The sequence below is a fragment of the Mandrillus leucophaeus genome, unplaced genomic scaffold (assembly GCF_000951045.1).
Source record: "Mandrillus leucophaeus isolate KB7577 unplaced genomic scaffold, Mleu.le_1.0 Scaffold464, whole genome shotgun sequence".
NCBI lineage: Eukaryota > Metazoa > Chordata > Mammalia > Primates > Cercopithecidae > Mandrillus > Mandrillus leucophaeus.
In genome coordinates this window covers 1,843,383-1,856,725 of record NW_012104965.1, presented here as the reverse complement: position 1 = coordinate 1,856,725, position 13,343 = coordinate 1,843,383, and the positions used below count along the sequence as shown (strand labels likewise).

The window sequence follows — 13,343 nt, the reverse complement described above, 5'->3', positions numbered from 1 at the left end:
GTATCTCATTGTGGTTTTGATTTGCGTTTCTCTGATGTCTAGTGATGATGAGCATTTTTTCATGTGTCTGTGACCTCATTTTAAATTGATTACCTCCTTAAAGACCCTGTCTCCGAGTACAGTCACGTTCTGAATTACTGGGGGTTAGGATTTCAACATATAACTTTTGGGGGACACAATTTGGCCCATCACACTGGAAGTTGTAGTTTTCCACTTTCCAGCCCCGCAGTCCAGTGAGGCATGCTAGGAGGAGGGTAGAACTGCTGCCTGGCTGCAGTCCACTGAGGAATGCAAAGTGCTGGGTGTACTTCACACAGTGTATAAGAGGATGCAGGTACTAAACACTCAGAAACCAAGTATCCTTTGTATTTATTACACTCACATACTTATTTTATCTGATGCTCTTTAACAGTTCTTTGAGATAGAAAAGTATTGTTACCCCATTTTTCCAATGAGAAAGCTGAGGCTTAAATAGGTTATCAGTCCTCTCCCAAGGCCTTAGATCTGGGAAGTGGCAGGACAGGAGTGAGCCCGGATGCCCCCAGCAAATCCCTGAATGTGTCCCTGGAACTAAAATATCCAAGGCATAGTGTAAAGGCAGTGCCACAGTTCAAATAGAGGGCCTGGCAGGTGCACCAGCAAGTGCTTGAAGGGGCAGCTGCTGCTCAGATCCAGCCCAGTTTTATAGGATTTTCTGATTTTTCCAGAAATCCTCCTTTTAAAGTGAAATCTCTCCATTTTTCAAATGTTGACATTCAATTTAAAGTTAAAACACACACACACACACAATTGAGTTAACACTGTGTGGGGCCCAACCAAACACATCTGCAGCCTGGATTTAGCCTGCAGGCTTTGATACAAATAAGAAGTGCTCATGAAAATAGAGGAACTATTCTTAAGAGCCTAACTCGGCCTTCTCACTAAGGCCACATTAGAAAGTTGTTGCTACCAGGTCACATTACCTTGAAATTCTTCTGTTGCTTCCTGAATCTTTCTCATTTCCCACCAAGCACATGTTTTTCATCTTGTTAGCGAGCCTAGGGGCCGGCATTTAGTAAACATTTGTATGTGCAAGGGAAGGTGCTTCTGTTTCTTCCCTGACAACGCTATGAGGTCTGCATTGTAGTCCCTCTTTTATAGAAGAAGAGGCAAATGAAGAACTAGAGAAAGACATTGAAAGTTGAAGGCAAGACCAGAGAGTAAGTGAAAGCCAGTAACTTTTTTCTTTTTTTCTTTTCTTTTAGCCTGCTCTTTTATTACAGCCACAGGGGTGTGTTTGCTCATGAAAGTTGGCTTCACTCCAGTGATTCAATTACTGGCCAGGCCATAATGACTTGTGATTCAGACCCTGGGGCTTCCTGGTGCCTTCCTCCCAGAGTGTGCTCTGTGACACTCTTTCCATCCCCACCCTGCTCTCCCTGCTTCAGGCCCCTCTTGACGAAGATGAAAATACCCATATTTCCCTAATGGACCATCATGTTCCTAGGAATTTCTAGGAACCTGAGAATTCAGATGAACCACAGCAATAAAACCAATGCGAAGTATTTGAATAGCTAGATACTACATGTGTTTATTCAAATCTGTTATCCATATGCAAAAATTAGAGCAAGGCTGCAGAAGCGATAGCCAGTGTGTGACCAGACTGACAGTCTGCACAGGCATGCACAGGCCTTGGCCCTTCTGGGTAGGATAGAATACTTGGTGGCTCAGGATCTGCAGATGCTAACTGCAGTCCTTGTCTAGGAGCGAGAATGTTCTTGTTTAGCTTGCATACATGAGAAGGGAGGTGTTACACAAACATAAGGCAATCAGCAAGCCCCCTACTTTAGGTCACCACGTGTCAGTCACCCCTGATTAAGAACCACATGGTGGGCCGGGCGTGGTGATTCATGCCTGTAATCCCAGCACTTTGGGAGGCCAAGGCGGGCAGATCACCAGAGGTCAGGAGTTCGAAACCAGCCTGGTCAACATGGTAAAACCCCATCTCTACTAAAAATACAAAAATTAGCCGGTGTGGTGGCAGGTGCCTGACTCATCTCAAAAAAAAAGAGGAAAAAAAAACAACCACATGGTGGAGCATTCAGTGATGCCCTGAGTGTGTATGAATCAAACTAATTGGAATTAATCCTTTCCTTGGTGCAGTGGGAAGGGTGGCTTCTGGAGTGAAAAGGCTTACCAACGAGGTTCACTTTTTTTTTTAATGGGGGTCTCACTCTGTTGCCCAGGCTGGGGTGCAATGGTATGATCACAGCTCACTGCAGCCTCAACCTCCTGGGCTCAAGAGATTCTCCCACTTCTGCCTCCTGAGTAGTTGGGACTACAGATATGTGCCACTACTCCTGGCAAATATTTGTGTTATTATTTGTAGAGACAAGTTTTTACTATGTTGCCCAGGCTCGTCTCAAACTCCTGGACTCAAGCATTCTCCCACCTCAGCCTCCCAAAGTGCTGGGATTACAGGTGTCAGCCATCACACCCAGCCTGGGTTAACTTTTGAAGCAAGATTTTCTAACTTTGATTGCCTCATCTAATAAGATACCTTTCAGGATTATAGTGAGGCTTCATGGAATAATGCATATGCAAGCAATGTGTGTGCTCATAGGTTCCATACAAATATCAGGTATTGTTTGCCTTGGAAGCTATTCTCGGTGTAAGAATAAAGCAACCTTTTTATCTACTTAGTAGAACAAACAGCCAGACATCCTCACCATTGAGGGAAGACCAAAGAAAACCCTCCAAAGGCACAGAGATATTTAGAGATACTTGTTTCCCCAGCCTTTCTGTCTTGTTCTGCACAACCCAACTGTTGAGGAGCTGCAGAGCAGCTGCAAGTCAGAAGGAAGTCCTTAGCTAGACCTCCAGCTCCTGTAAACACCTCTGCCTCTCAGGGGTCACACAGTGGCCCTCTTTGTGCAGCCATGTGGCAACTCAGCGAACCAGAGGCTCCTTAACTTGAAACGGTCTAATTTTGATCTGCTTTCTCCATAGGAAGAATGTTATGATCAGAAATTATCTTCCTTTCCACTGGCCCAGTGTACAGCTTTTTCTAAGAATGACCATGAAGGAGTTCAGGAAATGCCACCCAAAATATAACACTTTGGTGTGCTGATTACTTTGAACTGAGGACACTTGGGGAACAGCAGATGTAGGCAGAGGTATTCTCTGAGCTCTCCTTATCAGCCTAAAGACAGATCCTCCAAAAGGAACTCAGTTGTCACGAATCTTCTCCCGGAAATCTTATCAACTGGGAAAGATTAACTCAGATCCCAAGAGGGGAGACTGGAGGTGACACCACACCCAGACAGACTGTCACCTCTTTTTCCGAGGGCTGCTGTGAGACAACTTGTGTTAACTGAGAATTTTTGTGTGCTTGACAAAACCACCTTTATTCACCATTTATTTCTTCCCCTTACCTCCCGTAATTCATGTCACCACCACCCCCTAGAAACCCTGTACCCCCATTCTTTTCTGTATCTCAGGATCCTATGTGAGCTTTCATCATCTGACCGCTTTGAGTCTCATATTTGTGGCACTCCCATGTGTACATTCATAATTAAATACAGTTTTCCTCCTGTCAATCTGTTTATATGTCAGGTTAATTTGTAGCCCAGCCATAGAACTGAGAAAGGTGGAGGGAAGTCATTTTTCATTCCCCTACAATCACAGTTACCCCCATTTAATCGACTTCCCAAAACAATTGCTATACAATATTCATAGAAAGTTGTTTGTGTTTAATAAATCTATGAAGGTGTAAAAATTACCTGTCTCCTAAACTTTAATTTGTATTATGGGTGAGGCTATCCATGTTTGTACCAGCAGATGGGAAGGGACTTTCAGCAGAGAAATTGTATTCGAGTTAGGAGCCTGAGAGGGGTAGCAAAGCAGGAGGAGGGGCCACTATGCCTGAAGCAGAAGGAGGTCTCTGATGGCTTGTTTAATGTTGCCTCTGTGAGGGCAGGAGCTCTGTGCCTGTCCTAGCCATTTATTCTCAATATACCGTACCTAGTAGCAGTAGCACTCAATTAAAAATGTGTTGTATGGACTTTGCCTGGGACCAGCAGGAATACCCCATTGGAAGGGAGCAGGGAGCCTCTGAGTGACAAGGTTGGAGAAAGCCCTCTGAAGAAGCAGGTCTGAACACAGATATCAGAATGCAGGAAAGCTGCAAGAAGCCTGAGCTGGCAAGCGTGAATCATGAATTGCTGGCTGTTTTTAATCTTGACTATAATATAGTCAGGAAGTAAGAAAGACCTTCATGTACTAAATGCTGAGTGTCTCGCCAACTTTAGAGGGACCTACTCGAGCATTTTATAAATATTAATAGAGTCTGACTGTGGACTGCTTGCCAATGGCCATGCCGGGTGGGAGCAATTACTGGTCCAGTCCTGATATGTGTGAACTGTTCTGCAGTTACCGGAAAACTTGCTCAGGCCTTGGAAACTTTATGCCCTGGAGATTGGGAAGAAGAGAATGTTTGACCTTATCCTCATGCAAAGGGAACATTTAGAAAGTCCTTAGGGTGCAACATGGAAACCACAGGTCACTGAGAAAGGGTGTCATGTTCGTATTCTGGAGTCTGGGGGCCTCAGAACCAGCGCCAGCTGGAAGGAGAGCCCAGTTTAATTTGCTGCAGGGAACAAAATACATATATATGTCCAACTTGCTGTGAGTCAGAGCACTGCACACTGTTCAGGGTGAGGTTGCCCACTTCCTCAGTTGCATTTCAGAGGCTCTGTTAGTAAGTGCTGGCCTGGGAGCACAGAAAGGGGTTGGGCCAGGCCACTGGGTGTGAGCAGAATCTAAGAGACCCTAGGCCTCTTTTTTGGGTGGGGCAGGGATAACTGAGGAATCTGAGGAAAAGGTAGCTACTCTGGGAGTGTGTTGAAATGAGCTTGTCCAAGCCTTAACACAAGGCAAGGCCACCCTGCCCTGCCACATGCTTCATCCTCCCAGTTTTCTGTACTGCTAGAGCTTCCTTATTCCTAGGGAAATCCTGTGATGGCTGTCACTAGTCTTTGCATTCGGCTCTGACACTAGTGGCGCAAATTGCCCAGGGACTCTAAAAAGGGCTGGTGCCCATAGCCTCACCCAGACCTGCTCAATCAGAACCCTTGAGGCTCATTGACCAGTTGTTGGGGAAGTGCAGAACAAACAGGTAAACAGGGAATTGCAATTCACTGTGCTGTATATGACCCCCAAGGATAAAAGTACTAGCAGTTGCAGTTGATGGAATGTCTTGGTCCTATGCAGAATACTTGATGTGCAACAGTAAAGTGAATCCCCCTAAAAATCCTTTGGAATGTGAAGGTTGCTTATTAGGCTGATTCAAAATTCTGCATGCAGTTAAAAGCACAATTTTATTTGTACATTTGACCCAAAAGTTCCTCTGACCACAGAGGCTACAAGCCCTACCCAAGTCCTGGAACTCGGCCTTTGGGAATATTCTAAGTCTGGTAGAACTCAGTGTGGAGCACCGTGGTGCCCACATGATGGATGCCCTGGAGTCTGGGTTGCTAGTGTTTTTTTGCAGCTTTGTCTGGTCTCGGCCTTTATGGCAGAATTACATTATTCAGCCGGAGCCTTTCCAAAAGGTTGAGTCAGCCTGAGTTTGCTGCTGGCGCCATGGAGCCCTAAGACTTTGCTGAGCCCTCACATAGCGCCGGGGAGGCACACCTACTGTCCACCTGCTCCCATGAGTCATAAAACTACCACACTGCTGCCAGGCCTGCCAGCCCTGCATTTTCCTTCAGTTGCCACCCTGATGAGAATGAACTTAGCCATATAGGTCAGGGCACCAGGCAGCACTTTTCCCCCAGCCTGCCTTCCTCTTGCAATGTGCTATTGGACAACCAGTTTGTAAAGCAAAGGCCAGGATGTTTCCATTGCTTTATACCAGGTGGCTAAGGAGAGAGGGCAGCAGGGCAGCCTAGAGGCCAACAACCCAGGCTAGAGAGGAGAATCAATCCACGAACATATGATGGAGTAACAGGATTAGCAAGTGCCCAGACCATCATGATGAGACCAGGGAGAGGTCAAAGGAGGGAATAATAAAGTTTCATTAATTATTTCAGACTGTAGACTACTCATGTATCCCATTTGACATTTATTGTGTATCTATCACAGAGAGTCTCCACTGAAAGGTTTCACTCTTTCATGAATAAAGACTTCCTTATGTGCCTAACACTTTGAAAACGATTCCACATCATGACAGTACCTAAAAATAAGCGCCCTTTTTTCAAAGTTCTCTAGAGGAGCTCTCTTCTCCTTTTCTGTTGCCAGGACTTTGATCAGCCTAATAGTTGGGTGCAAGAGCCCAAAAAAAATGAAATCAAACCTTCTGTGAAAGTTGGTAGCAATAATATTAAACTGATATGTAATGTGCCTCCCATAGCAAATGCTCACTTTTGCCACAGGTGCCCTAACTACTACAAGTGTTTGCGTATTTGTTTCCTCTTAGGAAATCCTAGAAAAGTCTAGCTTTATGTTATATGTTGGGGTGCATCGATTAAACTGCTAGTGCTGGGTTTCTGCAAACTAAAGATTTATGTAGGTGCTCAAATGGATGACAAACTTAGATACCTAGGTCACCGCTCCAATTTCTAAGGGGCATTTTAGTAACTGCCTCCAAGGAGCTGCAATGACTGGGAAAATCCATCTATTTCCCTTGAAGTGGAACATATTATTATGAATGTTTAAATAACTTAAAGATGCCTGTTACTTCAAAAAAAAATTCTCCTCAGATTTCAGGTAAAAACAAAAATTGAAGATGTCCAGCAAAACAGCAAGTACCAACAATATAGCCCAGGCAAGGAGAACTGTGCAACAGTTAAGATTAGAAGCCTCCATTGAAAGAATAAAGGTAAGAAGCCCCGACTGGATAACATGTGCTTTCTACTCAGTTCCCCCTGCTCCTGGGAGGCTGGACCACTTGCCAGAGAAGATAATACCATTTCATTCGCTTGCTTCCAGGATTTTTCCAGAACAGGCTGAGAGTCTCAAAATTTTAACTTTCATTTTCCTATCTAGCATGAGCCTCACTTCAAAAGTGTCTGCATTAGCCTCTCTGTTTGTAAAACTCGGAGACAGGATTTCCTGAGGACCTGTCTCCCCTGAATGAACATGGTCAAGTCCGTTGATCCCTGTGTTCTAAAGTGGGACAGGGGTTCCAAGTAGACTTCATCAACACCCTAGTCATTCCTCTGGAATTGTGGTGTTCTAGAGTTATCAGTGCAGCTGAGGCAGCTTCGCATAACAAGTCAACAGTCTAGGTTTCCTTTTTAGGGAAATGAAGCTTTTAAATGTGTTTGGCCCTCAGTGACCACTTTCTGTGCCCAGAGTAATAATGCCAGCTTTAGTTGAGATCGCATAGAGAAACTGGAATGCATTTCTTAGATCACCTGACTTCGAAGTCTTTTCCCCTGAATCCCAAGAGAGAACCAGGCAGTGAGTGCCCTGGAATGTTATGACTAGTTCTTCCTTGAAACTGAAGCAGTTGGCCGGGCGCGGTAGCTCATGTCTGTAATGCCAACACTTTGGGAGGCCAAGGTAGGCACATCACCTGAGGTTGGAAATTCAAGACCAGCCTGACCAACGTCGAGAAACCCCTGTCTCTACTAAAACTACAAAATTAGCCAGGCATGGTGGAGCACGCATGCCTATAATCCCAGCTACTCAGAAGACTGAGGCAGGAGAATTGCTTGAATCTGGGAGGTGGAGGTTGTGGTGAGCCAAGATCGTGCCATTGCACTCCAGCCTGGGCAACAAGAACGAAACTTGGTCTCAAAAAAAAAGAAAGAAACTGAAGCAGTCACCTGATCCATTCCTCTGGACCTGGAGATAGTCACCTGTCTTTCCAGCATGAGGCTATCTGGGCTGTACTAGACAGGGCTCAGCTGCCCCATTGCTCTTTGCGTAGGGCAAAGAGATCCTATTCTGTAGGATCTCCTTCCCAGACTTCTGAAACAGGGCATGATATTTTCCCTTTTTAATTCATGCCAGAGTAAGGTGCTGCCTCTTCCCATGCTGGTTTAGTCTCTCTTTTTACTTCCGCAAGCCCAGTCTCTAACAGTAAATCTTAAAACTCCACGACTTGGCTCCAGAGTTTTGGCTCCAAGCCCATCGTTCAGTTCTTAAAGTCTGTTCTGCATTCCAATCTGTTTTTTTTTTTTTTTTTTTTGCTGGCGGGGAGGTAGAAATTAAGATACAACCTTCCCTTGATTCACATATGCTTTTTCTCACCTGGCCCCTAACTTTTTATTTTGAGACATTTCAAACCTGCAGAAGAGTTGTAACAACAAACATTTATAAACTCTTTACCAGGATTCACCAGTTGTTAACATTTGACCACATGTACTTGCTTGCACTCACTCTCTCCCTCCATCTGTCTGTACACGCATACACACAAAACATATATAATGTCTTCTTTAAACCCTCGAAAGTTATTTGCAGTTCAGGATTATCTAACAAGAATACCTAACACACAGTCCATTTTTGAAGAATCTAGGCCACTTATTTTGCAGAATCACCCTCACTTTAGGTGTGATCGTTTGCTGACTGGACTCTAGGTAAATGTTGGACAGGAATGCTAGCTCATTAGCTGGTGGTGTGTCCTCAGCACTCTCCTGAAGGGATACATGGTGCCACTTTGTCTGAGCGTTGTTAAGTTGCCTGGTTAAGAAAGACCTTACCTGCCAAATTGCACCCTTTTAAAGGCACCATTACCTTTTTTTAACCTGACAAGTATCTGAAAGTGATGCTTTGAGACTCTGATGATCTTGTTCAAATCAGTCTTCCATTCAATAGCCTAGCATTCAAATACACTTTGAAAGTCTGCAAGTAAAATACTTTCTTTCTTGTTTGTTTGATTTATTTCCATGCTAGGTTTCGAAGGCATCAGCGGACCTCATGTCCTACTGTGAGGAACATGCCAGGAGTGACCCTTTGCTGATAGGAATACCAACTTCAGAAAACCCTTTCAAGGATAAAAAAACTTGCATCATCTTATAGTGGAATAGAGAAACAGCTCCTCGCCTCTTCTCAACAAAGCAAATTATGAGCAGCTCCTTGAAGAGATTTACCTTCAGCTTATTTGGTAACCACTGCTAATAACTAAAATGTTCTCAACTTGGAATAACGGACTCTGAAGTCTCTATTTTCCAAGTTGTCCTTTCTCTTAAAATACCCTTTACTGATTTAATACAGAATAACAATCTTATTTTCCACTTGGTAACTATAGCTTTATGTTGGGTTACTGTTTAAGGAAAGTTGATCTGGGCCTTTTTAAAAACATAATTATATACTTTAAATATACAATGGATTCCGATATGTCAGGACCTAAATTGCCTAAGCACCTGTCAAATTAAAATGCCAAAATTAATTGAAATCCTAAAGCCTTTATATCATATTCTTTATAAGGCGTGTGCCAGCCTGTATAGTATATAAGGGAGAGGGATGTTTTGTGTATATATATGCCTTTGTGTATACACTTATCAAAGCTATTTTCTTATGAAAACATCCCTCTTTCCATACCATCAGTTTCTCAGTTCCAGAAGTTATACCTTTACTTTGAGCTGTGTATAGGTAGAATAAAAAAATTCCTTTCATATCGTTATTGTACAAAAAGTAAAGAGTATCCTAAAGATTGTATTCATTGTAATCAAGTAATGCAGTCATCTCTCCTCTCTTGAAATCTTGCTGGACCTCTTAGGCTACAATAAACTGCACCAAGCTAAACTGACAGTCCTTCAATAATATGAGACATTAATTTACAAGGACCCTTTTGGGCTTCAATGATGCTGAGTCTGGAAAAAGGGAGGAGACCCTTGGGAGGACCCCATGCAGCTGTGCTCCCAGGGCTCATGTTCTCTACTGGATTAGGGATAGGCACCTCTGAAATCTCCACCCTGATCATTGGAATGAAACGGAGTGAACATGAGCCCAGCTGAGAGAGGAGCAGGAATGTGTGAAAACCAGCTGCTCTCCTTGTCCCAGCGTTGTGATTGAGCCCTCTGTCTTGCTCTCTCTGCCTTCCCTGTATCTTTCCTATCTTACCAGAGCATCTGTTTGCAGAATTAATACCACCTTCCCCAGCCGCAGGTGTGTGGAACACGGTGAGAAAAAAAAATTTAAAAAAAAAAATGCGAAGTTGTCAGGATGCTTAAGCTCTTTTCAGATATCTGCAGTTTCATCCCTACCTTGTTCATACACCATCCAAGAGGCCTATAGGCTACCCAAGAGAGCCTTGGATTCAGTGGTACACTCCTTGGGCCCAAGGGCTTCAGCAACTGTGTATGGAGTTCCTTGATTTTCCTCTGGGCCCAAATACAGCCCTCACACCCTTGGAATTTCCGGGTGTGGGGGTAGCCCCAAAAGGAGGAATCTCCTATGGCCAATAAGGTATCTTGACTTTATCAAAGTAGAAGAGAGAGTCACTTCGCAGTCAAATCATACACACGGCCTTTGATATTTTAATTCATCTTTAGTTCGTTAAAAGTAACTACTAAGGAAAGGTTAAAAACTTCCTCTCAAAAAGGAATCAACCCCAAGAAGCAATTATTTACAATGATTTTCCCAAATTTTGTACAATCTGTCCTGGAAAGCAAACCCCTTTTAAAATCTAATGTCTGGGCTTTGAGTATTAGCTCATTTAGGGTGAACAAAATGCATTACTGTTTTTAAATTGCCCACATTTATTCAGTATTTCTCCAAGTTGCTATCTCCTCAGCCTTGTGAATGGCCCTCACTTTTCTGAGGCCATGTGAAAATCACAGCACTGCCCTTAGCCTTGTGTCGTCTGCTTTTTCGTTCTGCAATATGCCCAGTTCCCAAATCAATTATAAGTACCTGTTTAGGAGAGAGAAAGATTTTACCTCTCAAAGGGTGAGATTGGAAATTTACACTAAAAAGACAACTTTACATTTAATGCTTCACTTAATGAAACATTCTTTTTTTATAAGTCTATTTTTCTACTCAGTTTCAGAACACTAATCTGATTTTCACTCTGATTTTCAACGTTTCTTTAAATATTTATAATGTAGCTTCTTTCAAAATATTTTCATGAAAAATTACTTTTATTATACCATTATGTGCACATTATTGGTAGCAGGCATAGTTTATTATTTAGTACTGAAACATGCTCTTTTACCTAACAGTAAACAAGTATGTTTTGATATATATCTGTTAATATGCTTATAGTGGTAAGAAATGGACTTGAGGTCCCAGGAGATTTCATTTTCTTTGCCCTGGTCAAATACAATAAAGGCTATGAGTATAAATATGTAACTTCCTAACCAGGTGTAGGGCATGTTCATGAATATCAAATCTTTTGATGCTGGACCCAAGAGGGGAAAAATTGTAGCTAAATGTTGATTTACTTATAACTAGACGTCTGTGTGAGAAAATATATGTATACGTATATATGATATGCAGAAGTCACTTTTATTTATCAGGCTTTATTCTCCTTACAAAGCCACAGTTTAACTGTCTGCAGCAGTTGGTTTATGTTAATGATAGACAAATGCCCAGGGTTTGTTATTTTTTCCAACTACCACTGTAATGATATACTTTCTCACGTATATACATGCAGCTTCTTGGCTTCATTTCCATGAAGCTATTTCAATATATTCAGTATACTTTGTCCTTAATGCTGCTTCTGTTAGCAGTGATCTCTTTCTTTTTTTCATTCTTACATCTTCATTAGTTCATCATAAATCTGTCCACTTGAGGCCTCAGGACCATGGCAAAATTTCATGACTCCGAAGTATTTTACAGAAACATTTTTTAAATAAGGGAAATATTTTATATATCAGATGGTTCATAAGTGATGGGTCATAGCTAGTTTTTTTTTTCCTTCTAAAAAATGTCAGGTTTTAAAAATCACTTACCTTATTAAAATGAAAAGTGCCATACTTACCTTTTAAAGGAAAGACCTGATTTGCTTTTTCTCTGTTTAGACTGTTTTTGTACTTTACTAATCTTTAAACTATCAGGAAAAAAACCAAAACTTTATACCAATGATTTGGTAATTTTGAGGCATAGGGTAGCTTACATAGTGGAGGATGTGCCAAATATTCTCTTCAAATGCCACCTTCTTAACCAGTTTATAACTAAAATAGTGTTATCTGACTAATTCCTCTGAATTTTGATGTAAGATCTATACAGGCCCCCAAAATGATTATAGTACATGCCAGTCGTTTCTCAGTGAAATAAATACAATATCAGAGGACATTATGGGTTGTATTGCTTTCTTTTATGGTAGACCTGTTAATGGGGAAAAAAAATACATCACATCAAATAGAATCTTGTATCTGTGTGTTAAAATAGAGCACTTACCTGAAGTCAGTGGCCTGGATCGTAGCCCTGGATCATTTTCCAGTCTGTCCTGTGCTGTATGACCTTGGACAAGGCGCTTCATCTCTCTGAGCCTCTGTTTCTCCATGTGTAAAACAAGGGGCTGCAGGAGATGATGGCTGAGAGCCCTTCCAGTTCCCAGATGCCTTGGTCCAAAGACCCCACCCCTCTGCTGGTCCTGCCAACGTGTTGGTGCTATAAGCTGCTTCAGATATAAAATTGGTTTATCTATAATGTTTATTCATTTAATAGCTTCTAAAAGGCCTTTTTGTTATACAGTGCTTTTTTTCTAGTTTTATGGACTTGGTTACTGTAATAATGTCTTGTTTTTAGCCATGTAATTACAAACACATATTCTCTTGATGTCTCAGTAAATTTGCATTTGATATATCATTGATGAGATTTTGTTGTTATATAATATTCTTCGGCTACTCATCTATCCAGCATCTTATTAACCATAACACTGTGATCATTGTTTGGAAATATGTCCTATGGAAAGAATAAAAGGATTTACTTCACAGCTAGCATGTTCACAGATTTGAAAGAAGTTTCATTAAAAGCGCCATTGCTTTCTTTACTGCATCAGTGCCTCGTTGTAGCATCCTACCTGTGTTTTGCTCAATAAATGAATAAAATACCATTTCTCTTCCCCTTTCCCTTCCTTCACTCAGTTAACATTTTCTGAGCACCTCCTGGGAGCAAGCTGCTGAGAGTCAGGCTCCCATGACACCCAAATGAATAAGACACACACCAGCCCATGAGAAGGTCACAGTCTGAGCAAGGAGGGTGGGTATGACAGATATGTAAACCAATCATCATAGTATCATGTGGCAAGTGCCATAACTCAGGTGATCACAGAGTGCTGTGAGAGCCCAGAGGAAAGAAGTACTAGCTCCACATTGACAAAGACCTCCCTCTGAAAAGGCTTCCAAGGGTGGTGATGTTTGGGCTGAGTGAGAGAGGAACAGTATGCGTTGGAATTGAGGTCCTGGGAG

General features: G+C 42.3%; 1 protein-coding gene across 3 annotated transcripts in view; it reads left to right on the top strand.

The window, feature by feature from the left end:
• Nucleotides 1–12,986, top strand: part of GNG12 (guanine nucleotide binding protein (G protein), gamma 12) — a 129,928-nt gene extending 116,942 nt beyond the window's left edge. For 2 of the 3 annotated variants that reach the window (XM_011994994.1, XM_011994995.1), the window contains exons 3-4: nucleotides 6,741–6,859; nucleotides 8,881–12,986. In XM_011994994.1, the coding sequence (XP_011850384.1) occupies nucleotides 6,767–6,859; nucleotides 8,881–9,006 (219 nt within the window). In that variant the 5' untranslated portion in view covers nucleotides 6,741–6,766 and the 3' untranslated portion in view covers nucleotides 9,007–12,986. Of the gene's footprint in view, nucleotides 1–5,462; nucleotides 5,786–6,740; nucleotides 6,860–8,880 lie in introns of those variants that run through there. The other variant, XM_011994996.1, reaches the window with a different exon arrangement.
• The last annotated feature ends 357 nt before the right edge of the window (nucleotides 12,987–13,343 follow it).